Here is a 24,488-nt window from a genome sequence, read left to right on the forward strand (position 1 = left end):
AAGTGTTCCTTAACTGCTAAGCCATTTCTTTACAGGATAATTCTTTGTTTTGGAGATAAAGCCTTGGCAGATATCTTAGGCTGGCCTATGACTCATTATGTAGCTCAGGCTAGCCCAGAACCTGCAATCCTGCATCTATCTCTTATGTGCTAGGATTACAGATATAGAAAACAAATGCCCAGCTGCATTTCCTTCTTTAAAACTAGGAAAACAACATCTTGGGCCTTCCTTTGGAGAACTGCACGCCATGTTTACTGATACTGAGAGAAGCAGGACCAATCTTCTTTAAGCAGGAAGACACTGAGTATACTTTCTACAAATGACTGAAGAAACCAGACTAATGTAAAAATGATAAGCCACATGTAGCAGCTCATAACTGCAAGACTAGCACTCAGGAGGCTGAGGGGGAGGACCCTAAGTTCCTAGTGACCTTGGCTACACAGAGTTCCAGGTCAGCGTTACCCACTGGACCATCTCACTGTTCCCTTCTATGCTTTCGGAAAACACGGTACAGCCATGCGTGGAGAACCTGTAGTTACTATGTTAGAGTTTGACTTTTCTAGGAAGAACATCTTCCTTTTGCTGCCTATGAAGTAACATAGTCATCCATTTTCAGCCCTCATAAAAGGAGCCTTCTATGTGACAGATAGTAGAGGCCATACTCCCAGGGTCATCACTATCCCATTCCTACGTGAGTTCTAAGAAGTAATGTTCTCCCTGATTTTATACAGTGTGCTTCTGCTCTCAGACCATGCGTTCAGGATCCAAGTATAAAATGGGCAGCTTCAAGTCAAAGCAGAGCGCAAAATGGAAGGCACAAAGTCTTGCCCAAAGAAAGGCAAATCCCAAATCATATGTATACTACATGTGGCCAAGTACACCTCTTCTGAGAGTTGAATAGAGGCCCCACAGGTATTACTTCTGAATCAAAACCAACCAAACCCCTCACTCTAGCATTTATCCTCCAGACCTTAGGAAAATATGGTTATATTTTCATATATACATTTATGTGTTCTCTCTCTCTCTCTCTGTCTCCCTCCCTCCTTCCCTCCCTCCCCCTTACTTCACGGGCTCTATCCACACTAGCAGCTTTACTACCCAAGCTTCACTCCCAGCCTGAAGTCAAGATCTCTTGGTGTACAGATACAGAAACATTACGGTACTGAGCTAGCTAATGAAATCTCAGATGCTTATGAAGCCACCACGCCCTTCTAATAACTCAGACTCCTAAAGACTCTGACAGTTGCTGAAACTTGCAACTAACACATGAACAAACCAGCCATTTAACACACCTTTAACCTTACCACGCAGGGCGCAGAGGCAGGGAGCGCTCTGTGAGTCCAAGGGAAAAAATGTTGGGCTGGAGAGATGGCTCAGAGGTTAAGAGCAACCAAGTGGTGTGACCGTGTACAATGAGAGCTGGTGCCCTCGCTTCTGGCATGCACACATACATGCAGACAGAACACTGTACATAATAAATCTAAGTAAAAAGTATGCAAACAAGAGTGTGACTAAGGCAACTGAAGAAAACTACTTTAAGATTTAAAGAAAATTTGTAAGTTTGTTTCCTGGTTAACCTTTTTTTTATTAGGTAATAAGCAAGTTTATTTCAAGTTTTAGACTGATGCATTTAAGAAGTGGTGAAGTGCGAAGTCATTGGAATTTGATTAGCTTGGGAAGATGGGAAATACACTAATAATTCATATATTGTTATTGTCTGAAATGATTTCTGAGAGAACATTTAAAACCCAGTGCTTTTAAGACTACACAATCATTTTCACACCCACCGAGAGGTCCTAACACATGCACTAGGTGAGGGAGTCTACACGCACACTCTCGTAACGGGAACAAATTCAAACAGAAACCTGAAGGGGCAAAAACCAGGTCTGTTTAATACGACCTGGATACCCTCACGTGGATATTTTTGCCAAAGTATAAGTGGGAGCAAGTTACAAGTCTCAAAAGTTGTCAAAATTGAGGGGCTCTGCAAATAATGGCTGTAAGTCACAAATGATGAAGTCTTTAGGCACATGCGGTGGGTGAGACAAGCACAACGGGCACCCCCTTTTCAGGTATCTGAACCCTGAAAACCAGCATTAACATCACTTCCAAATACAAAGTGTGACAACAGCTAATACATAAAACACCAGAGCATTTCAGCAGGACACATTTAAGCAAGAGAAATGACAGACTTACCAGATCCTCCACAGAGTGAACAGACTTCAGATACAAGAAAAAAGTTTTATATTAGAAAACCATCAAACAAACAAATTATCTAGTGGTATTATCTTTACAAGGAAAATTTCCACATGTTGAGTATCAGTTGGGTAAAGCTCATTATTATTAATATATTTGCAAATCTATAAACAACAGTGATAATATTAACCTAAAAATTTAAAGTTAAAATTAGTCAGTACATTTGGCCCAATATTTGTTTGTATAAAGCACCTACTGAAAGTTAAGGAGCTCCCTTCTAATGAAGATGTGAAATGCCTCTCACTGTTACTGTCACATAGCTTGTCTCAGCGTCTGCTGACACAGATCCATGGCCCCTCAGGTGATGAGGTCCTCAGGAGGATTTGAGTGCGGAAGTCGAGTCCAACGCGTCAGTGTGTGAAAGCTCTTAGAGTCCAGTGCGTCAGTGTGTGAAAGCTCTCAACAAAATGAAGAGCAACTGAGGAAAACTGACACATGCCCTATAGGCAGCACCTAACAGTGCTGTTTCATGGCCTGTCTGTCTCTCCTAAGCCTTCTCTCTTACTGCTGACGTCACATATCTAGCCAAATGTCTGGCACACAGACTACACTCAATCCATAGGTTGAATTGAAACAAGCCATGCAGTCAGTTTGTTTTCTACTTAGTTTTAATTAATATGGTTATGGCTAACTAGAGGGAGCCCATAATGACATATCTAGATGTGACGTAATGCTTAGTCGCAGCAGAAATGCTTACACTACTGAGAGCTGAGACACTTGGTGGCTTTAAGTACACTGTCCCCTTCTCTGTATTATCAGCATTCCGATTTTACTAAGTGGTACGGACTGACACATAGCTAGGCCTATGTGAATGAGGGGCTGACAAAAATGACTAAAGAGATTTAGTGAGTGAACCTTGTTTCTAAAGGCAACAGTTGAGAAGAATTGTTCTGTCCCTCTCTACATTCTTCCTACTCCTAACTAGACATGGACATGAGGAAATCCTAAGGCCGGGACTCATCTGCAAAAAATGGCGGAACACAACCAGACAAGGACCGAGACTCCTAGGACGGGCGGGTGGCTGCGTCAGTCCTGAGATGCCGGTCTCGGGGTCAGTTGAGGAAAAAACCAACAAAACTATTATTCAAGAACAATCTCAACGCTACTTAGCATTTCTGCTACGGCAACTGAATTTAACCCTAACAGATGGCAGAACAAAACCTTGTTTATGTTATCTCTTTATTCTATCAGGTGGGTACTGAGCTTATCAGATGCTATGTGAAAATGACCATAAACTTCCTACTGCCTCAATTCTCACCGTGACCACTGTTTATAACTGTAGCTCCATTAGAAGTCACCTCTCCACCCCCAACACACAAGTGCACATCCGGCTTTACTTACCAATTTTGCCTTAATGGCACCAGAGTCAACGCTTTGGCCAGTTTTGGCATGAAGCTGAAGCTGAGTGGAATGCAGCTGTAGGAGCTGGTCATGGACTTCCTTCTCCAGGACAACTTTCTCTGCCTGAGTCTCAGTCAGTTCAGACCGCAGATCCACCAACTGGGCCTTATAGAGCAATAGGAAAGCAGTAAGGGGGCTTAATTGTCTTTCTTATTATTCAAGAAGTGACAAAGAGATAATCCTTGAAGTGGAAACTTAAACACTGACTGTTAACTGACCATCTAAACTGATGAGATAGATGCTGGGTGGGTAAAGCACACGCTGTCAAGCTTTGATCCTCAGGACTCAAATGCGCACACACAAATAAGTAAATAAAACTAATAAAAGAATTAAAATGGCCAGAAACCACAGGTGAAAAATGTAAGTGGCAAGAGAACTCAATTTTAAGTGTCTTTTACTTCCATTTTGCATGGCTTACATTAACACTTTCGAAGCCTTCTCTTCGTCCTCAAAGCTTTTAGATTACATCAGTGTGGGACACAGAGCTCATCTCCTACTCACACAGTATGTATTACGGCTGTCCGCTAACATAATCATATGTTAGTGGGGTTCTGTCTTCAACCCAGAAACTACCAGCCTACATTAGACTTCTTAAACTTTTCTCACTGGCAATATTCAATCATTCAAATAGTTTCTAGTCCAAGCTGCCTTGAACTGGCTATGTAGTGAGGATGGCCCTGAACTTCTGGTCTTTCTGCCTTCACTCCCTGGTACTCAGAATGGAGGTGTGTGTCCATGCTCTATTTATGAGTGCCCAGGGACTGAATCCTGGCCCTTGTGTGCGCGTAGGCAATTCCTCTACCAACTGAACTACACCGCCTGCCTTTTTTCTTTAAATTTCATTGTGCATATTCCCTGTGCATGGCATGCGTTTCCTAAAGCATGTATTTCATCATGAGCTTGTGCCTGCCCTTCAGTTCTCTAGCTTCCTTCTTACGACCCTTATCATTGGATTTTCACACAACCCTAGTCACATAGTTATATACACACACACACTTCCCAATAATAAATTTATTTAAAGCAATCATTATATGATCTATCACTTGTTAAAGAGCAATAATAATTTGCATAACAAGGTCTGTTTATTTCTACATAGTTTGTGGCTGAGATGTGATACTCTAAGACATAGGTAGTATCCTTAAGCTCATCCTATAGTCCACGGGCACCCCGTGTGGTTGAGGACAGCTATGAATGCAGCCCAACACAAAATGGTAACATACTTAAAACATGAGGTTTTTTTTCAATTTGATTACACGGTTCTCAATTGGAACTTCACAGATGACGACATGTCACAGGGTTGGTACCTTAGGTAGAACACCTTCAACGTTTTCCGGAATTGACCAATATTTTGACTTGGTAACAGTCAATGCAGACTAAGATTCTGCATGCAGAAATATGCTTAGGACCATTTCAGAAGTTGTTGGAAATTCTTTCCTAATCCCAAGCCAAAATTCATTTAACAACAAAAATCAATGATTAATAATTATTATTAGTTTTAAGATTTATTTTCATTTACGTGTGCAGGCTACATGTGTACATGTCATGTATGTCCAAGTACCTGATGAAGCCAGAAGGTACTGGATTTCCTCGAAGCTGGAATTCCAGAAGGTTCTGAGCTACCTGACGTGGGTGCTGGGACCTGAACCTGGGTCATCTGAAAGAGCCGCAAGTGCTCTTAAACACCGAGTCATCAACCAGGCCTCCAAAATACTCACTCATTTATTTGTGCGTGTGTCAATGTCCTCGCGAGTGCTGTACCCTGTGTATGGAGGACAGAGGACAACCTTGGGTACTGGCCCTCCTCACCTCGACCTACCTTGATGCACAGTCTCTCTTCCTTGCTGCTGCACTGAATATTCCAGGGTATGTACTCTTGAGCTTCTGGGGAATTCTCCTGCCTCTGTCCCACATCTTACACCATAGACACATACTATTACGTTACATTGGTTCAAGAGATCTAAACTCAAGTTGAAGCTTTACAAGCAAGTGCTTTTTACCTGTTCAGCCATCTCCTTGGCTTAACATTTTTTTAAAGGAAACTAAAGTTAGAAACTCAAACATCAATTCTCGAGCTTTAACACAAATAACCCAGGGATAGACTAATATGAGCTTTACATGCTGAAGAATGATTTTCGGTAAGGCATACTTATCTGTAAGAACAGAAGACTGGCCTGAGACACCGCCGGAACCTGAAAGAAACAGACCGGATAAACAGTTCTCTGCACCCAAATCCCGTGGGAGGGAGAGCTAAACCTTCAGAGAGGCAGACAAGCCTGGGAAACCAGAAGAGACTGCTCCCTGCACACACATCTCGGACGCCAGAGGAAAAAGCCAAAGACCATCTGGAACCCTGGTGCACTGAAGCTCCCGGAAGGGGCGGCACAGGTCTTCCTGGTTGCTGCCGCTGCAGAGAGCCCGTGGGCAGCACCCCACGAGTGAACTTGAGCCTCAGGACCACAGGTAAGACCAAATTCTCTGCTGCAAGAAAGCTGCCTGGTGAACTCAAGACACAGGCCCACAGGAACAGCTGAAGACCTGTAGAGAGGAAAAACTACACGCCCGAAAGCAGAACACTCTGTCCCCATAACTGACTGAAAGAGAGGAAAACAGGTCTACAGCACTCCTGACACACAGGCTTATAGGACAGTCTAGCCACTGTCAGAAATAGCAGAACAAAGTAACACTAGAGATAATCTGATGGCGAGAGGCAAGCGCAGAAACACAAGCAACAGAAACCAAGACTACATGGCATCATCGGAGCCCAATTCTCCCATCAAAACAAACATGGAATATCCAAACACACCAGAAAAGCAAGATCTAGTTTCAAAATCATATTTGATCATGATGCTGGAGGACTTCAAGAAAGACATGAAGAACTCCCTTAGAGAACAAGTAGAAGCCTACAGAGAGGAATCGCAAAAATGCCTGAAAGAATCGCAAAAATCCCTGAAAGAATTCCAGGAAAACATAAATAAACAAGTAGAAACCCATAGAGAGGAGACACAAAAATCCCTGAAAGAATTCCAGGAAAACACAATCAAACAGTTGAAGGAATTAAAAATGGAAATAGAAGCAATCAAGAAAGAACACATGGAAACAACCCTGGATATAGAAAACCAAAAGAAGAGACAAGGAGCTGTAGATACAAGCTTCACCAACAGAATACAAGAGATGGAAGAGAGAATCTCAGGAGCAGAAGATTCCATAGAAATCATTGACTCAACTGTCAAAGATAATGTAAAGCGGAAAAAGCTACTGGTCCAAAACATACAGGAAATCCAGGACTCAATGAGAAGATCAAACCTAAGGATAATAGGTATAGAAGAGAGTGAAGACTCCCAGCTCAAAGGACCAGTAAATATCTTCAACAAAATCATAGAAGAAAACTTCCCTAACCTAAAAAAAGAGATACCCATAGACATACAAGAAGCCTACAGAACTCCAAATAGATTGGACCAGAAAAGAAACACCTCCCGTCACATAATTGTCAAAACACCAAACGCACAAAATAAAGAAAGAATATTAAAAGCAGTAAGGGAAAAAGGTCAAGTAACATATAAAGGGAGACCTATCAGAATCACACCAGACTTCTCCCCAGAAACTATGAAGGCCAGAAGATCCTGGACTGATGTCATACAGACCCTAAGAGAACACAAATGCCAGCCCAGGTTACTGTATCCAGCAAAACTCTCAATTAACATTGATGGAGAAACCAAGATATTCCATGACAAAACCAAATTTACACAATATCTTTCTACAAATCCAGCACTACAAAGGATAATAAATGGTAAAGCCCAACATAAGGAGGCAAGCTATACCCTAGAAGAAGCAAGAAACTAATCGTCTTGGCAACAAAACAAAGAGAATGAAAGCACCCAAACATAACCTCACATCCAAATATGAATATAAAGGGAAACAATAATCACTATTCCTTAATATCTCTCAATATCAATGGCCTCAACTCCCCAATAAAAAGACATAGATTAACAAACTGGATACGCAACGAGGACCCTGCATTCTGCTGCCTACATGAAACACACCTCAGAGACAAAGACAGACACTACCTCAGAGTGAAAGGCTGGAAAACAACTTTCCAAGCAAATGGTCAGAAGAAGCAAGCTGGAGTAGCCATTCTAATATCAAATAAAATCAATTTCCAACTAAAGGTCATCAAAAAAGATGAGGAAGGACACTTCATATTCATCAAAGGAAAAATCCACCAAGATGAACTCTCAATCCTAAATATCTATGCCCCAAATACAAGGGCACCTACATACGTAAAAGAAACCTTACTAAAGCTCAAAACACACATTGCACCTCACACAATAATAGTGGGAGATTTCAACACCCCACTCTCATCAATGGACAGATCATGGAAACAGAAATTAAACAGTGATGTAGACAGACTAAGAGAAGTCATGAGCCAAATGGACTTAACGGATATTTATAGAACATTCTATCCTAAAGCAAAAGGATATACCTTCTTCTCAGCTCCTCATGGTACTTTCTCCAAAATTGACCATATAATTGGTCAAAAAACGGGCCTCAACAGGTACAGAAAGATAGAAATAATCCCATGCGTGCTATCGGACCACCACGGCCTAAAACTGGTCTTCAATAACAATAAGGGAAGAATGCCCACATATACGTGGAAATTGAACAATGCTCTACTCAATGATAACCTGGTCAAGGAAGAAATAAAGAAAGAAATTAAAAACTTTTTAGAATTTAATGAAAATGAAGATACAACATACTCAAACTTATGGGACACAATGAAAGCTGTGCTAAGAGGAAAACTCATAGCGCTGAGTGCCTGCAGAAAGAAACAGGAAAGAGCATATGTCAGCAGCTTGACAGCACACCTAAAAGATCTAGAACAAAAAGAAGCAAATACACCCAGGAGGAGTAGAAGGCAGGAAATAATCAAACTCAGAGCTGAAATCAACCAAGTAGAAACAAAAAGGACCATAGAAAGAATCAACAGAACCAAAAGTTGGTTCTTTGAGAAAATCAACAAGATAGATAAACCCTTAGCCAGACTAACGAGAGGACACAGAGAGTGCGTCCAAATTAACAAAATCAGAAATGAAAAGGGAGACATAACTACAGATTCAGAGGAAATTCAAAAAATCATCAGATCTTACTATAAAAACCTATATTCAACAAAATTTGAAAATCTTCAGGAAATGGACAATTTCCTAGACAGATACCAGGTATCGAAGTTAAATCAGGAACAGATAAACCAGTTAAACAACCCCATAACTCCTAAGGAAATAGAAGCAGTCATTAAAGGTCTCCCAACCAAAAAGAGCCCAGGTCCAGACGGGTTTAGTGCAGAATTCTATCAAACCTTCATAGAAGACCTCATACCAATATTATCCAAACTATTCCACAAAATTGAAACAGATGGAGCCCTACCGAATTCCTTCTATGAAGCCACAATTACTCTTATACCTAAACCACACAAAGACACAACAAAGAAAGAGAACTTCAGACCAATTTCCCTTATGAATGTCGACGCAAAAATACTCAATAAAATTCTGGCAAACCGAATTCAAGAGCACATCAAAACAATCATCCACCATGATCAAGTAGGCTTCATTCCAGGCATGCAGGGATGGTTTAATATACGGAAAACCATCAACGTGATCCATTATATAAACAAACTGAAAGAACAGAACCACATAATCATTTCATTAGATGCTGAGAAAGCATTTGACAAAATTCAACACCCCTTCATGATAAAAGTCCTGGAAAGAATAGGAATTCAAGGCCCATACCTAAACATCGTAAAAGCCATATACAGCAAACCAGTTGCTAACATTAAACTAAATGGAGAGAAACTTGAAGCAATCCCACTAAAATCAGGGACTAGACAAGGCTGCCCACTCTCTCCCTACTTATTCAATATAGTTCTTGAAGTTCTAGCCAGAGCAATCAGACAACAAAAGGAGATCAAGGGGATACAGATCGGAAAAGAAGAGGTCAAAATATCACTATTTGCAGATGACATGATAGTATATTTAAGTGATCCCAAAAGTTCCACCAGAGAACTACTAAAGCTGATAAACAACTTCAGCAAAGTGGCTGGGTATAAAATTAACTCAAATAAATCAGTTGCCTTCCTCTATACAAAAGAGAAACAAGCCGAGAAAGAAATTAGGGAAACGACACCCTTCATAATAGACCCAAATAATATAAAGTACCTCGGTGTGATTTTAACCAAGCAAGTAAAAGATCTGTACAATAAGAACTTCAAGACACTGAGGAAAGAAATTGAAGAAGACCTCAGAAGATGGAAAGATCTCCCATGCTCATGGATTGGCAGGATTAATATAGTAAAAATGGCCATTTTACCAAAAGCAATCTACAGATTCAATGCAATCCCCATCAAAATGCCAATCCAATTCTTCAAAGAGTTAGACAGAACAATTTGCAAATTCATCTGGAATAACAAAAAACCCAGGATAGCTAAAGCTATCCTCAACAATAAAAGGACTTCAGGGGGAATCACTATCCCTGAACTCAAGCAGTATTACAGAGCAATAGTGATAAAAACTGCATGGTATTGGTACAGAGACAGACAGATAGACCAATGGAATAGAATTGAAGACCCAGAAATGAACCCACACACCTATGGTCACTTGATTTTTGACAAAGGAGCCAAAACCATCCAATGGAAAAAAGATAGCATTTTCAGCAAATGGTGATGGTTCAACTGGAGGGCAACATGTAGAAGAATGCAGATCGATCCATGCTTATCACCCTGTACAAAGCTTAAGTCCAAGTGGATCAAGGACCTCCACATCAAACCAGACACACTCAAACTAATAGAAGAAAAGTAGGGAAGCATCTGGAACACATGGGCACTGGAAAAAATTTCCTGAACAAAACACCAATGGCTTATGCTCTAAGATCAAGAATCGACAAATGGGATCTCATAAAACTTCAAAGCTTCTGTAAGGCAAAGGACACGGTGGTTAGGACAAAACGGCAACCAACAGATTGGGAAAAGATCTTTACCAATCCTACAACAGATAGAGGCCTTATATCCAAAATATACAAAGAACTCAAGAAGTTAGACCGCAGGGAAACAAATAACCCTATTAAAAAATGGGGTTCAGAGCTAAACAAAGAATTCACAGCTGAGGAATGCCGAATGGCTGAGAAACACCTAAAGAAATGTTCAACATCTTTAGTCATAAGGGAAATGCAAATCAAAACAACCCTGAGATTTCACCTCACACCAGTGAGAATGGCTAAGATCAAAAACTCAGGTGACAGCAGATGCTGGGTAGGATGTGGAGAAAGAGGAACACTCCTCCATTGTTGGTGGGATTGCAGACTGGTAAAACCATTCTGGAAATCAGTCTGGAGGTTCCTCAGAAAATTGGACATTGAACTGCCTGAGGATCCAGCTATACCTCTCTTGGGCATATACCCAAAAGATGCCTCAACATATAAAAGAGACACGTGCTCCACTATGTTCATCGCAGCCTTATTTATAATAGCCAGAAAATGGAAAGAACCCAGATGCCCTTCAACAGAGGAATGGATACAGAAAATGTGGTACATCTACACAATGGAATATTACTCAGCTATCAAAAACAACGAGTTTATGAAATTCGTAGGCAAATGGTTGGAACTGGAAAATATCATCCTGAGTGAGCTAACCCAATCACAGAAAGACATACATGGTATGCACTCATTGATAAGTGGCTATTAGCCCAAATGCTTGAATTACCCTAGATCCCTAGAACAAATGAAACTCAAGACGGATGGTCAAAATGTGAATGCTTCACTCCTTCTTTAAATGAGGAAAAAGAATACCCTTGGCAGGGAAGGGAGAGGCAAAGATTAAAACAGAGACTGAAGGAACACCCATTCAGAGCCTGCCCCACATGTGGCCCATACATATACAGCCACCCAATTAGACAAGATGGATGAAGCAAAGAAGTGCAGACCGACAGGAGCCGGATGTAGATCGCTCCTGAGAGACACAGCCAGAATACAGCAAATACAGAGGCGAATGCCAGCAGCAAACCACTGAACTGAGAATAGGTCCCCTATTGAAGGAATCAGAGAAAGAACTGGAAGAGCTTGAAGGGGCTCGAGACCCCAAAAGTACAACAATGCCAAGCAACCAGAGCTTCCAGGGACTAAGCCACTACCTAAAGACTATACATGGACTGACCCTGGACTCTGACCCCATAGGTAGCAATGAATATCCTAGTAAGAGCACCAGTGGAAGGGGAAGCCCTGGGTCCTGCTAAGACTGAACCCCCAGTGAACTGGTCTATGGGGGGAGGGCGGCAATGGGGGGAGGGATGGGAGGGGAACACCCATAAGGAAGGGGAGGGGGGAGGGGGATGTTTGCCCGGAAACCGGGAAAGGGAATAACACTCGAAATGTATATAAGAAATACTCAAGTTAATAAAAAAAAAAAAAAAGAACAGAAGACCGTACACGACGTAAGAACATATTCATAACCTGCATTAGCCTGCCCGTTTCAGTCATCAGCACTGTGTGGCAACAGCATGCACAGCGTAAACTGCGTGTGGACGCCGACGCTGTGTGACACAAGGGCAGGTGCCGCCAGAACACCTTGGACTCAATGTGTGTTTGGCCTTGAATTAAGTTTTGGTTGCTGTTCACTCAGAAACCTTTTTACTGTTCTCCAATATTTTGGGAGCCTCACATTCAGTTACATGACCTCATATGGGAGCTCAAACCTCATTTTAGGAAGCTGTGGTTTGTTTTGTCAGAAAATTACCCTTTGCACTGTGTAGCAATTCTTTTAAGGGCCAAGTGCCGAGATCACAGTGAGCCTGCACATCGGAGCTGACTGAACGTTTTCAGTTACAGCAGAAAAGCCCCTCACGAGGCCTCACTCATCCCGCCAGAGGCTTTCCGTCTCACATGGCTGACACTGTTTTACCGCCCTGCACTGCACATGGCCCTTATGTCTGCTCTTCCCGCCTAGCCAGCACCTGCACTTCACTTTCCACTCAACTCAAGAGTTTTAAACTTTAACTTTCAATTTAAAAATTAAAAGACCAGAGAACTTTATTGTCACAGAAAAAAAAAACAAAAACAAAAACAAACAAATGTGGGTAGTGCATACAAATTAGCTCAGCTCCAAAGAAAGTCAACTGACGGGAACAACGATCTGCTGCATGGTAAGTTTATAAATGGAAAGGAAAGACTTTATAACGTTAGAACCATTGTTAGGAAGACTTGCAGCATTGTGCAATACATTTAAAAATAAACAAAAACCTTCCCAAAGTGAAGTCGAAGATGCAAATGATACAGAGAGAAAGAAAACAGTGTACTTAGGAGGTAAGAAGACAGGTCTCAGACATGCTCATCACAACAGGACTGAACAAGAACAGTCCCGTAAGAGCACCAGAAAGAAGTACAAAGCTGAGGCTTGCCCTGGGCCTAGGAGCAGAGATACACATTAATGCCCCAACACAGTCACGTAGAGAAGGTCAGGGACTGGGGCTTGGGAAATTACTTGTCAGGGATGGTTGGAGAGGGAAAAGAAAAAAAATACTGTACCAGGACATCAAACCAGAATGTGTACTGGCAAAAATACTGTCACATGTGAGGGGTAGTGTTGATTGCTAACTTGACAGAATTTACAATTACCTGGGAGTGTATGTGTATGTGTATGTGTACGTGTGGTCTTGACTATGTTAATTCGTGTGGGAGATCTTGGCTATGTTAATTCGTGTGGGAGGACCGCCATAACTGTAGGTAGAACCATTCTCCGAGTAGAGGAGCTTACAGAGTACAGAACAAACCGAGTGAGCAGAGCACTGCGTGCAAGCATTTACTGGCCTCTGCTACTTGACTATGGATACAGTGTGCCCAGCTGTCTCATGTCAAGGAACTGTTATAGTTAGAGACGAGAACCTTTCTTCCTTAAGTTGCTTCTGCCAAAGAAGACATTTTTAGTTTTTATTTTACTTATTATTACTAGTAATAGTAGTATCAGTGGGTACAGGTATGTGGAGGCCAGAGGGAAACTTTGTCCAGTTGTTCCTCTCCTCTACTTTGACATGAGTTCCGGGACAGAACAAAGTTAGTTCTTCAGGCTTGTGGGTCAGGTGCCTGTACCCTGTGAGGCCTTTTTGTTGTTGCTACTGTTTTTCGACAAAGTTGATATAGCTCTGCTGGCCTGGAAGCACAAGAAGACTAGGCTGGTCCTGCCCCTGCCTCCTCAGTGCTGAGACTGCAGACTGCATGTAGCCCCGGGTGTGGCTCCTGTCAGCTTATGCTATCACAGAAAAGAAACCGAGACACTGCTTTTTTCCTTCCTTCCTGTAGATGCCTCCACAGGTCAGGTCCTCTCACTCTCTGTCGTTGTCACTGTTGGTAATGCTGAGGCTAGAGACCGGCACCTTGTGTATATTAGGCAAACACTCTAACACTGGGCTACGTCCCCTGCCACCCCTTCCTTTATAACAATTTTATTCAGTATAGCTCACGTCAGAGTAATGCACAAGTAACATATTAGCAAAAATAAGTGTATCTATTTAATGAGCACACGACTTTTAAAAACGGAGCTGTCTGTTTTTTTTCAATGTTATACCAATGCAAATATAGTGTACATTGACTGGCCTTTTATTTCCAGAGTGTGCTTTAAGACTCACTTACACTATATTTTCATTTCATGTAATTTTTCACTATGACACAATGTATCAACTTTTACTTTGGATGGGTGTCCCCTTTGATGAGAGACATGATACTGATAAAACTGTCTGTCAATTATTAAAGGCCGAATCTACTTTTCTTGACTGTATCTTGGAGGAAAATTGTGGGTTACAAAATGGAAAGTTGTTCTGTGATTGGTTCTGAGACTCTTGTAAATGCCAAGGTTATGAAATGCTCTCAAGTCCCTTACATAAAATGACTAATACTTACATATAACCTTTGTACTCCAAATACCTTAAATCTCAAGATTACTAATGTAAATGCTATGAAAATAATTTATAGTGTACTTTTTAATTTTTCTTTTAAATAAACTTTATTATCTAAAACCAAAACAATGTAAACAAATCAAAACATCACACACCCAAATTAACCAGACTCCAAATCGACACAACTGAATGAGCTTAACAACTGTTAGAACTGGCGTTAGGACAGAGGTTGTGAAGGTTAATGTTGAGTACAGACCTAGAAGTGAGTTCTGGGTATGTGGTATGTCTACGACTAACTTTCAAAGGAACTACTGGTACACTGACTTCCACATTGATTTCACAGAGGGGGAACCATTCTGTGTTCCCACCAGCAATATATGAAGTCGGGGCAGAGACAAGAGGATCCCTGAAGCTGATTTTCTGGCCAGTTTAGCTTAATTGATGAGTTTCAAGCTCAATGAGAGACCATGTCTCAAAACCAAAGAAATAAAGATAGAGGGCTGGGGAGATGAGTGGGTGTGTAGAAGTGCGAGCTGCATGAGTCTGATACCTGAGTACAATCTCAGAACCCTAATAAAGAGCCAGATGTGTAAGGATGCAGCCACAATCTCCTAAAGGGAGCCGGGAGGAGAGAGGAGAGTAAAAGCAGGAGAAAGAACAAGACAGCTGTCTCCTCAAAACAAGGCGATCACAACCTGACGGGGAGGCTCATGTCTTTCATCGCAGCACCCAGGAGGCAGAGGCAAGCAGATCTCACTAAGCTGGAGACCAGCCTGGCCTATACAGTGAGTTCCAGGCCAGCTAGGGCTACACAGTAAGACCATCTTGAAACACAAAAAAGGTGGGAGGTGAGAACCTCCAAGTTATTCTCTGACCTCCATGTGAAGACCATGACTTATGCCCACCCATCTACCATCCATAAATAGATAATAAGATTTTTCTTACCATGGAGAATGGTCAATACCACACACACACACACACACACACACACACACACACACACACACACACACACAGCCCCCCCACCCCCACCCCCACCTAACTCATACATTCATTTTCAATTGAAATTTCTAAATCCTGAAAGTACACCCCAGACATTTTGAATGTTTAGCTTGTTGGTGAGACACCCACACCCATACCGGTCTGTCTAGATTCCCTGTAACCTGGAAGCAGTTCTCTGGCCTGTGACCTGCCTGCTTCAGTTTTCCAGTCAAGGGGACAGTCACTCCCACAAACATTTGGTGACTTGTGTCTGGCCTTCTTGGAAACCCTTCTGCTATATGGGAGTTTTTCCACATGAGATATGAGAAGGTCCTGCTATTTCAGCTCACCATATTCTGGAGTTTGTGAGGATACCTTCTGTCTTAGTCAGGGTTTCTATTCCTGTACAAACCATCATGACCAGGAAGCAAGTTGGGGAGGAAAGGGTTTATTCAGCTTACACCTCCACACTGCTGTTCATCACCAAAGGGAGTCAGGACTGGAACTCAAGCAGGTCAGGAAGCAGGAGCTGATGCAGAGGCCATGGAGGGATGCTACTTACTGCCTTGCTTCCCCTGGCTTGCTCAGCTTGCTTACAGAACCCAGAACCACCAGCCCAGGGACGGCACCACCCACAATGGGCTGGGTCCTCCCACATTGATCATTAGTTGAGAAAATGCCTTACAGCTGGGTCTCACGGAGGCATTTCCTCAAGGGAGGTGATTTTCTCTGTGATAACTCCAGCTTGTGTCAGGCTGACACACAAAGCAGCTGGTACACCACCTTCATCCCTAGTTTTGTTGGAGAGTCGTCCGTTAGATTTTGTTTGTGATTTCAGTTTCCCTTTTTTAAGTTAAAAAAAAATTTTTTTTAACAAAAGTTCTTTTTTTTTTTTTTTAAACAAAAGTTCTTTAATCACAGTCTTCCTTAGGTCACTATTTCTCACTTCCTACCTTTACTATAATAGGAAAGTTGTGCTACTTTAGACTAACACTGCAACAGAAGCAGCCAGACATTTGATTACATTTTTCTGGTAACTACATTAGTCAATAGGGGCCAGTGAGATGGTTAAGTAGGGGTGCCTGCCATCAAATTGACAACCTAATTTAACACCTGGGGGATCCATATGGCGGAAGGGGAGAACTGACATGGCACAAGATGTAAAGACTTTTTTTTTTTTTGGTTCTTTTTTTCGGAGCTGGGGACCGAACCCAGGGCCTTGCGCTTCCTAGGCAAGCGCTCTACCACTGAGCTAAATCCCCAGCCCCAGTAAAGACGTTTTTAAAAAAGTCAGATCTGGGTGTCTGCACACGAGTAGGGAATAGTAACAATTAGGGTCTGAAGGCCAGCCACAGCCACCAAGTGAATTGAAGGTGAGCTACCTGAGACTCTTACACACTCTTACACACACACACACACACACAGAGAGAGAGAGAGAGAGAGAGAGAGAGAGAGAGAGAGAGAGACCACTAGTAAAAAGGTGGATGAAATAAATTTCTGCAGTGTGGTTCATTTAACACAATATACATAAACACAACTGATGTAACACTGAGTTATTAATCTTTACACCATTGGTAGGTTCGTTATGTGGATATCTGTGCAGCACATCTAAATCAGAACTAGCCACAGTTCAAGTACACACAATAGCCACATCACACTAGTTAGTAACCGCTGTGCAAGGCAATGCAGATCTAGACTTTTTATTATGCCAAAGCAGAGATTTCATTACGATTTAAATGCTTAAAGAGATAATAGTAGCCACAACTGACTCCTTGTATACAGTAAACACATGTAATAGATAAAACAGAGCAGCATTTCGTTGTCACTGTGTCCACATGAGTATGTAGCGGGTTTTGCTTTGCTCTTTCAGTGCTGAGGACCAAGCTCAGACAAGTGCTCTACCACCGGCCTAAGCGACAGTTTCTATCACCTTTGCTAAATCTTCAACAGAAAAACTCCACAAAGAAAAAACTTACCATAAAGACGGTTTATGAACCAATCACCCACCGGAGGGAGGAAGTTATTAGATTTAAAGCACAGTCCACTGGACACTCTTCGGCACGCTTTGAAGCCTGGTCTTCTAAAATACAAGCAAGCCTTGCCTAGAAAGTCCTTAATAAAACAAACAAAACCCCCAAACCCTGTAAGATTCTATGACCTCTGAAATATTATAAAAAGAAAACAAATATTTTCCTAATGTTTGTACTCTGTGAAATATATGTAGCTTGTGTTAAGCCCAGCATACCCAAGAAAATTTAAATTCAGCTATTTTAATCTGTAACATTTTTTGATCTCATTTCCTACCACTGCCTTTCTTTTTGTTTTGACTTTCCCTTTGCAATGTCTTCTAATGCATTTTTTCATTCTTTGCATTTCTTGTAAACTGGGAGTAGGAACTAAGGTTTTTCAGCCTTTCTAGTAAGAACATGGTGTAGCGTGTATTTCATTAAGCGGACATATATAGTCTAGGTACCTACTTTTTCTCCTTTAATTCACAAATAGCATGATGTATTAATACATGCAAAATCTATGTTATTAATAAAGATATTCAAATGAAAACCAGATCTCATTACCTCAGAAAAGGACAAGAAAAATAGAGCCATGAATGGGTATTCAATTTGAAAGTCAAGCATTACATGGGTTCAATTAAATGAAGTAATTTTCCCACATTTCATTAAACATAAAAATATTGGGGCTAGAGAGATGTCTCAGTAATTAAGAGCACTGGCTGCTCTTCCAGAGGACCCAGGTTCAATGCCCAGCACCCACATGGTGACTCACAACCATCTGTAACTCCAGTTCCAGGGGCTCCTATGCTCTCTTCTGGCCTTCACAGGCACTGGACATGCATGGTTCACAGACATACAAGCAGACAAAACAATCATACACATAAAGTAAAAACTAGAAGATGCAGGTATCAAAATCTGAAGAGCTATTTTATATCTTGGGACAAAGACCTTCAAATTTATTCTAAATTCTATAATATTTAGTAACCTCTTTCTTGCCTAAAATATAAGCATTCTGCCTAGGAAAATTTAAACAGATAAACTTTGGGTTATTTAAAACTTAGTTATTTAAAACTTCCACATACTTTTTAACTCTAGAAAGAGACCTACAAGAACACAAAGACTATGATTACTATGACTAAGACAAAATTTAGGTAATAAAATCTAAGCTGCCTGTTTTCTAAGACTATGTAGGTGGTCAGTGGCCAAGTGGTATTTTGGCATCCAGTTCTGATTTCCAGGGCAGCACCATAGAGGTATCAGTGGCAGCAGGCGAGCAGAGGAAAGTGTGTCTGTCCCTACAGTGTGTGGTTAGTGCTGATAACATCCACACTCCCACAAAGCAAGCACCTACCTACCATATGGCGAGCAGGGACATTGTCTTATCATACTTATCCTTTGTTTACAGTTAAGGAAGTGGAAGTCAGGATTTAAACGGCTCATCCAAGACACACAGCCAAACAAACTTGAAACTAGTTTAACTGTTAAAAAAAATTTGCATGAGGATCTTTTCTCATCGTTTATCCCCTCTCAAATAAATATGAAACCTTTTATTTAGAACAATTTCATTTTAAAGATATTTACAAAAGAAATAGTATACCATAAGTTTTTCTGTGTGTCAGTGCTTTTTTATTCAACATGAAATGATGTGGCACAGTGCTGCTCAACTGTGTGTGTTTTACCTGAGGACTCTGTACGTGCATACAGTAGGCTTTAATCAAGCCCACGCCCTATTCCCTCCACTACACCCCTCTCCCACTCTCCATCATTCCCTCCCCATCCATCCATCCATCCATCCATCCATCCATCCATCCATCCATCCATCCACCCATCCATCCAATCCTATCCAGTGCAATGCAATCTATTGAGTCTGCTCAGACTGCCGCAGGGGCCTGGGTGTAGGGCCATCCATGGGAAGCATGGATTGTAGCTGCTCAGGGCTGAATCACTGGAGAAACTAACCACCCCCACCCCACCCCCCGCCTCTCCCAGCAGCCATCGCTTGCTAACAGCTCCTCAGTTACACTTTTAACTTTTATTTGGAACAAACAGTAAACTACTGAGAATTAACTACTTAAATCTTTTTCTCTTTTTTTGGCACTGTTTACTTGGATCAAAAAGCCATTTCTATGAGGTCAACACATCTATGAGAGGTAGAGGAAGTGAAGGAAGGAAAAGGAAGGGAAGGAAGGAAAAGGAAGGGAAGGAAGGAAAAGGAAGGGAAGGAAGAAGAGAGGGCATGAGTGAATAAAAGCTCACTTTTAATTTATGGGAATTACTAGATTATACTTAACCTGTTGAGTTTTTAAAAAAAACAAACTAAACAACAGCTGATTTCAACCTTCAACTTTAACTAACACCCCAAAAGTATTTTAAAAACAAAGAACACAGGCTGTGGTGGCTTATACCTTAAATTCCAGCACTCTGGAGACAGAGGAAAGCAAGTTTGAGGCTAGCCTGGTCTATGTAGTGGGTTCTAGGACAGCCAGATGTACATATTAAGACTCTGCCTCAAAAAAACAAACAAAAACAACTAAAACCAGTTAAAAATTACATTACATATAGATTTTATTTGGTAGACTTTTCTTCATCTTCTTTCATCTGATCTAAAAGGTTCATTTCCAGACATTCCTTAGAACCCATCGAGGCCATTAAATCAACCCCAGGAAAGATTTTCCAAGACACTGGTCCTTGGATCATCAGATTTAGCAAAGGAATGGAGTCAGGAGACAGCTCAAGGCCAACGTCCAAAGCTCGTCAACAGTGTTCCCTTCTTAAAGTTTCACATCTTGCACTGAGATCATTAACCTACACGGAGTTGATGTGGGGTGGTGGTGGTGATGAGAGTGGGGCACATGGTCAGAAAAATAAGCCTCATGTCCTCCTCTTACATGTGCATTCTCCCTTCCCTGTACCATTTATTGAAGAAGTAGGTCCTTACACACTATGTATTCTTGCCACCTTCTGTCAAGAGTCAGTACACTGTAATACACAATAAGTTGCCTTGGTCATGGTGCCTCTCCATAGTTACAAAAGTAACTAAGGCAAATGGTAGCAAAACCAAAAATAGACAAAGGAACTGTAACACCAGAAACAGCAAAACAAGACCTGTCGAGCAGAGACACAGCTTACAATGAGGAAGAATGTATTTGCAAACTATCCGATAGGGAGATAATATCCAAAACACACAGGGAACTAGGACTACTCAACAACAAACAACCCAGTTAAAAATGGACAAAACAACAACAACAACAAAAACCAAAAAACAACAACAAAAAAAGGGGAGGGGGGGAAAATGGACAAAACAGGAGTAGACATTTCATGAAATACATAGAATTCAAATTTAACATAGAAATCAAATCTACAATGGAATATCACACACACACACACACACACACACACACGCGCGCGCGCCCTGTTAAAGGGTGACTATCAAAGGACCCAAACCAAGAAAAACACTAGCAAGAATATGGAGGGAGGAAAAAGAAACCTAAATAGTATAGCCATCATAGAAGACGGCATGTTGTTTCTTTAAGCAAACAAGAAGCCAAAACATCAAAGAAACAACTGCCAGCAATCTCACAATTTAGGGATATATGAAAACGAAGTCAGTACATCAAAGAGATATATGGAATCTTATGCTTACTGTAGCACCATTTGTTATAGCTAAGATAAAGAATCAGCCTATGTACCTATTAATGGATAAAAGAACAAAAAATATGGTACATGTGTGCACACACACAAAATGGTGTATATGGACATGATGGGATAGTATTCAGAAATAAAGGGATGCCATGTGAAATGACACGGAGGATATGATGTTAGTGAAATAAACCAGACACTGAAAGCTGAATATTACATGATCTTACCTAAATGTGGCACCTAAAAAATTGTTTTCATAGAAGGAGAGGATCAAGTGGTTACCGGAGGTATGGGGATTTGAAGAGTCAGGGATTGGTAAAGATCAATTACAGATACAAAGTCATAGGTAGAGAGAAAGAATACATTCTGGTGCTCTATTGTATTGGTAGATACCTGGGGTTAACAATAATGTGTTTCAAAATAGCCAGAAAAGCAGTTTTTAAATGTTCTTTCCATAATAAATGTATCAAAAGAATGCTTACTTTAATAATTACATGTCAATCATAAAGTACATTACAAAAATTAAAATATACTGTACAAAGTAAAAATATCCTTTCAGAAATGGAAGGAGATACACAGAGGCATTTTACCTACAGGGCATTGTAGGACGACTATGGGCCTTCACTGAATGAGTCATTACTGTTCCACTCCCCAATCTTAGTCTTTTTTTTTTTCCTTTTCTTTTTTTCCCGGAGCTGGGGACTGAACCCAGGGCCTTGCGCTTAGGCAAGCGCTCTACTACTGAGCTAAATAAATCCCCAACCCCCATCTTAGTCTTCTAAACTATTCTATCAAGACAATTCCTGGGGCTAGAGAGATGGCTCAGTGGTTAAGAGCACTGGCTGCTCTTGCAGAGGACTGGGTTTCCAGTCCTCGTACGGAGGCTCACAAGAGTCTTTAACTCTAGGTGCAGAGGCCTGGATGCCGTTCTGAAGGCACTAGGCATACGCATGTTGCACCTATAAACTTACAGGCAAAAACACTCACACATGAAAACCTTTCTCTCTCCTATTTTTGAGATTATGATATAATTACACCACTTCTCCCTTTGCTGTCCTTCACCTTATATCCCTCACTGCTCTCTTTCAAACTTATAGCCTCTTTTCTCATTAACTGTTGGATCGTCTGTGGATCTCTCTCTCTCTCTCTCTCTCTCTCACACACACACACACACACACACACACACACACACACAGACACACACACACACTTCTTTCTAAATAAAACCTGTACAATTTTACTTATATGTATGTTTTCGTGGCTGACTATTTGATACTTGATAACCAACTGGTAAAATCTTTTTAAAAACAATTCCTTATTGATAGAATTCTTTTTCCCTCTAATATAATTCTTGACCATTGAACCCACCCTTTGTAACATGAGTCCATAATTCTAGTGCTGGAGTAGCAGAGTCAGGATCTCTGGGGCTTGGTGCTGACCAGCCAGCCTGACTCAATCAGTGAGCAGCAGGTTCAGAGAGAGACCCTGTCTCAAAAAAATAAAGTGGATGGCAACTAAGACACCCAACCTTGACCTCTGACCTCCATGTTCACCAAAACCTGCATACACTTGCACACACACACACACACACACACACACACACACACACACACACACACATACTACACACAAGCTTATTACATATCTGTCATCACCTCCGACCTGAGAAGTCCTTTTAAAAGTATGTACCATGTGATTTTATATAAAGGAGTATAATCTATGAGACAGAAAGGAGCCTGATCATTCTCCAAAGGCCTTTTCACTTGTGGCAAGAGTCAAAGGGACAATGTAACTAGCAGAAGTATTTTGTTCTAGTCCCCTTTCTTCTTATTCAAATTGTCATTTAACACACTCTTTATATTAAGGATCGTCCTCTATTTTCTTTCTTCTATGCTCAAAGTGGTATCTTTCCTACTCTTCAAAATTATAAAGAACCAATGAATTCTATTCTAAAACACAAGGCTAATACTATACACTGAAAATACATTAAATGGTCAAACCTGTCATTTTTCGAAGCAGAAAATAAGACCTTCCTACTTTACATCAACCTCCACACAGTTTGCTCATGTAGGAAAGTTTTGCAAGAACAATTTATCTAGCCAGTATAAATATTTTTCTATACAATCATAATGACCACTAACTTCACTAGCTACTACTTCTTCCCAAATTGGTCTTCAATCTAGATAGGAAAACACATTTTTATTTCTAGTCTTCTATACCATTACACATCCACAGAATTCACAGGACTGAAATCTGAACACATGCACACGCACACGCACGCACACCAGTGAATAAAAGTATGCATTTTGCCTCAGCAAAGGTTATAGAGGCCTGGTACACTGAATAGACCTAAAAGAATGAAATGTGTGCTAATTAGTGCCAGGCATTATTTTCCAAATAAATATATATATATATATATTAAGGTAAAATGTCCAAGGCTCCTGTAAAACCATTTTAACACATTATTACTTATGTATGTTACACATACATTATATGTAATTAAAAATTATGTAAAAGAAATTAAAAGACCTGGGGGGTAGAAATGCATAACTATTTTCCTTCAGAGTTTCAGCCATTACTAAGGCGCGAGTTCCCCACTCATGTCCCACAGGACGCTCTCACAGGTGCAAGCCACTCTCATGGTAATAACACGGTGCTTGCTTCTCTACTAGGCTGATGTTTGCACTCACATGCAAACGCTCTGCTGAGTACAGTGCTGGCGCATGAGTTGAGGCCAGGAAGGGCAGACTGCACCTGCATGTGCTATGCTCTGCACCACAGCCATTCAGTTTCCTCATGGTCTTTACAAACAAAAAGAGAGAAAACCACTAATTCTTACAAGTTTCGATCTATGAGCGTATATCTTTTTATCTTTCTATGTGATCAGACAGAAGAAAAGCATATCTATTATAAACCAACATATGCTATCTCAAAGAAAAAGCATCTAAGCAACTGTTTGACTAAAAACTGTACTTTTTCCCTTTGAAGAACATCTTTACCTGGGAGAATGACCGAGTGACTAAGTGTGGTGACGCACATCCAACCCCAGCATCCAGGGGCTAAGACAGGAAGACCATGGATTAAAAAGGATGGTCTGGACTGCATAGTGAGACCCTGCCTCAAAAGTAAAATATAAAAAAGGGACAAACCAGTCTTCAGATTAAAATGTGGTAGATACATTCCTGAGAATGAATACGACAGTATATGTTACTAAAGATGAAGCTAGAGTTTTTTTTTAAGATTTATTTATTTATTTATTTATTTATTTATTTATTTA

The 24,488-nt window shown here is 40.9% G+C and overlaps 1 protein-coding gene across 2 annotated transcripts in view; it reads right to left on the bottom strand.

Annotated features, from left to right (window-relative positions):
- The window catches only part of Gopc (golgi associated PDZ and coiled-coil motif containing), a 55,681-nt gene that overhangs the window by 23,839 nt on the left and 7,354 nt on the right, over positions 1 to 24,488 (bottom strand). Inside the window, 2 exon segments of one of the 2 annotated variants that reach the window (NM_001107631.3) lie at positions 2,197 to 2,220; positions 3,598 to 3,762. In NM_001107631.3, coding sequence (NP_001101101.2) covers positions 2,197 to 2,220; positions 3,598 to 3,762 — 189 coding nt within the window. 2 annotated transcript variants of the gene reach the window in all.

Source organism: Rattus norvegicus, chromosome 20 (assembly GCF_021556685.1).
Source record: "Rattus norvegicus strain SHRSP/BbbUtx chromosome 20, alternate assembly SHRSP_T2T, whole genome shotgun sequence".
In the NCBI taxonomy this organism is placed as follows: domain Eukaryota; kingdom Metazoa; phylum Chordata; class Mammalia; order Rodentia; family Muridae; genus Rattus; species Rattus norvegicus.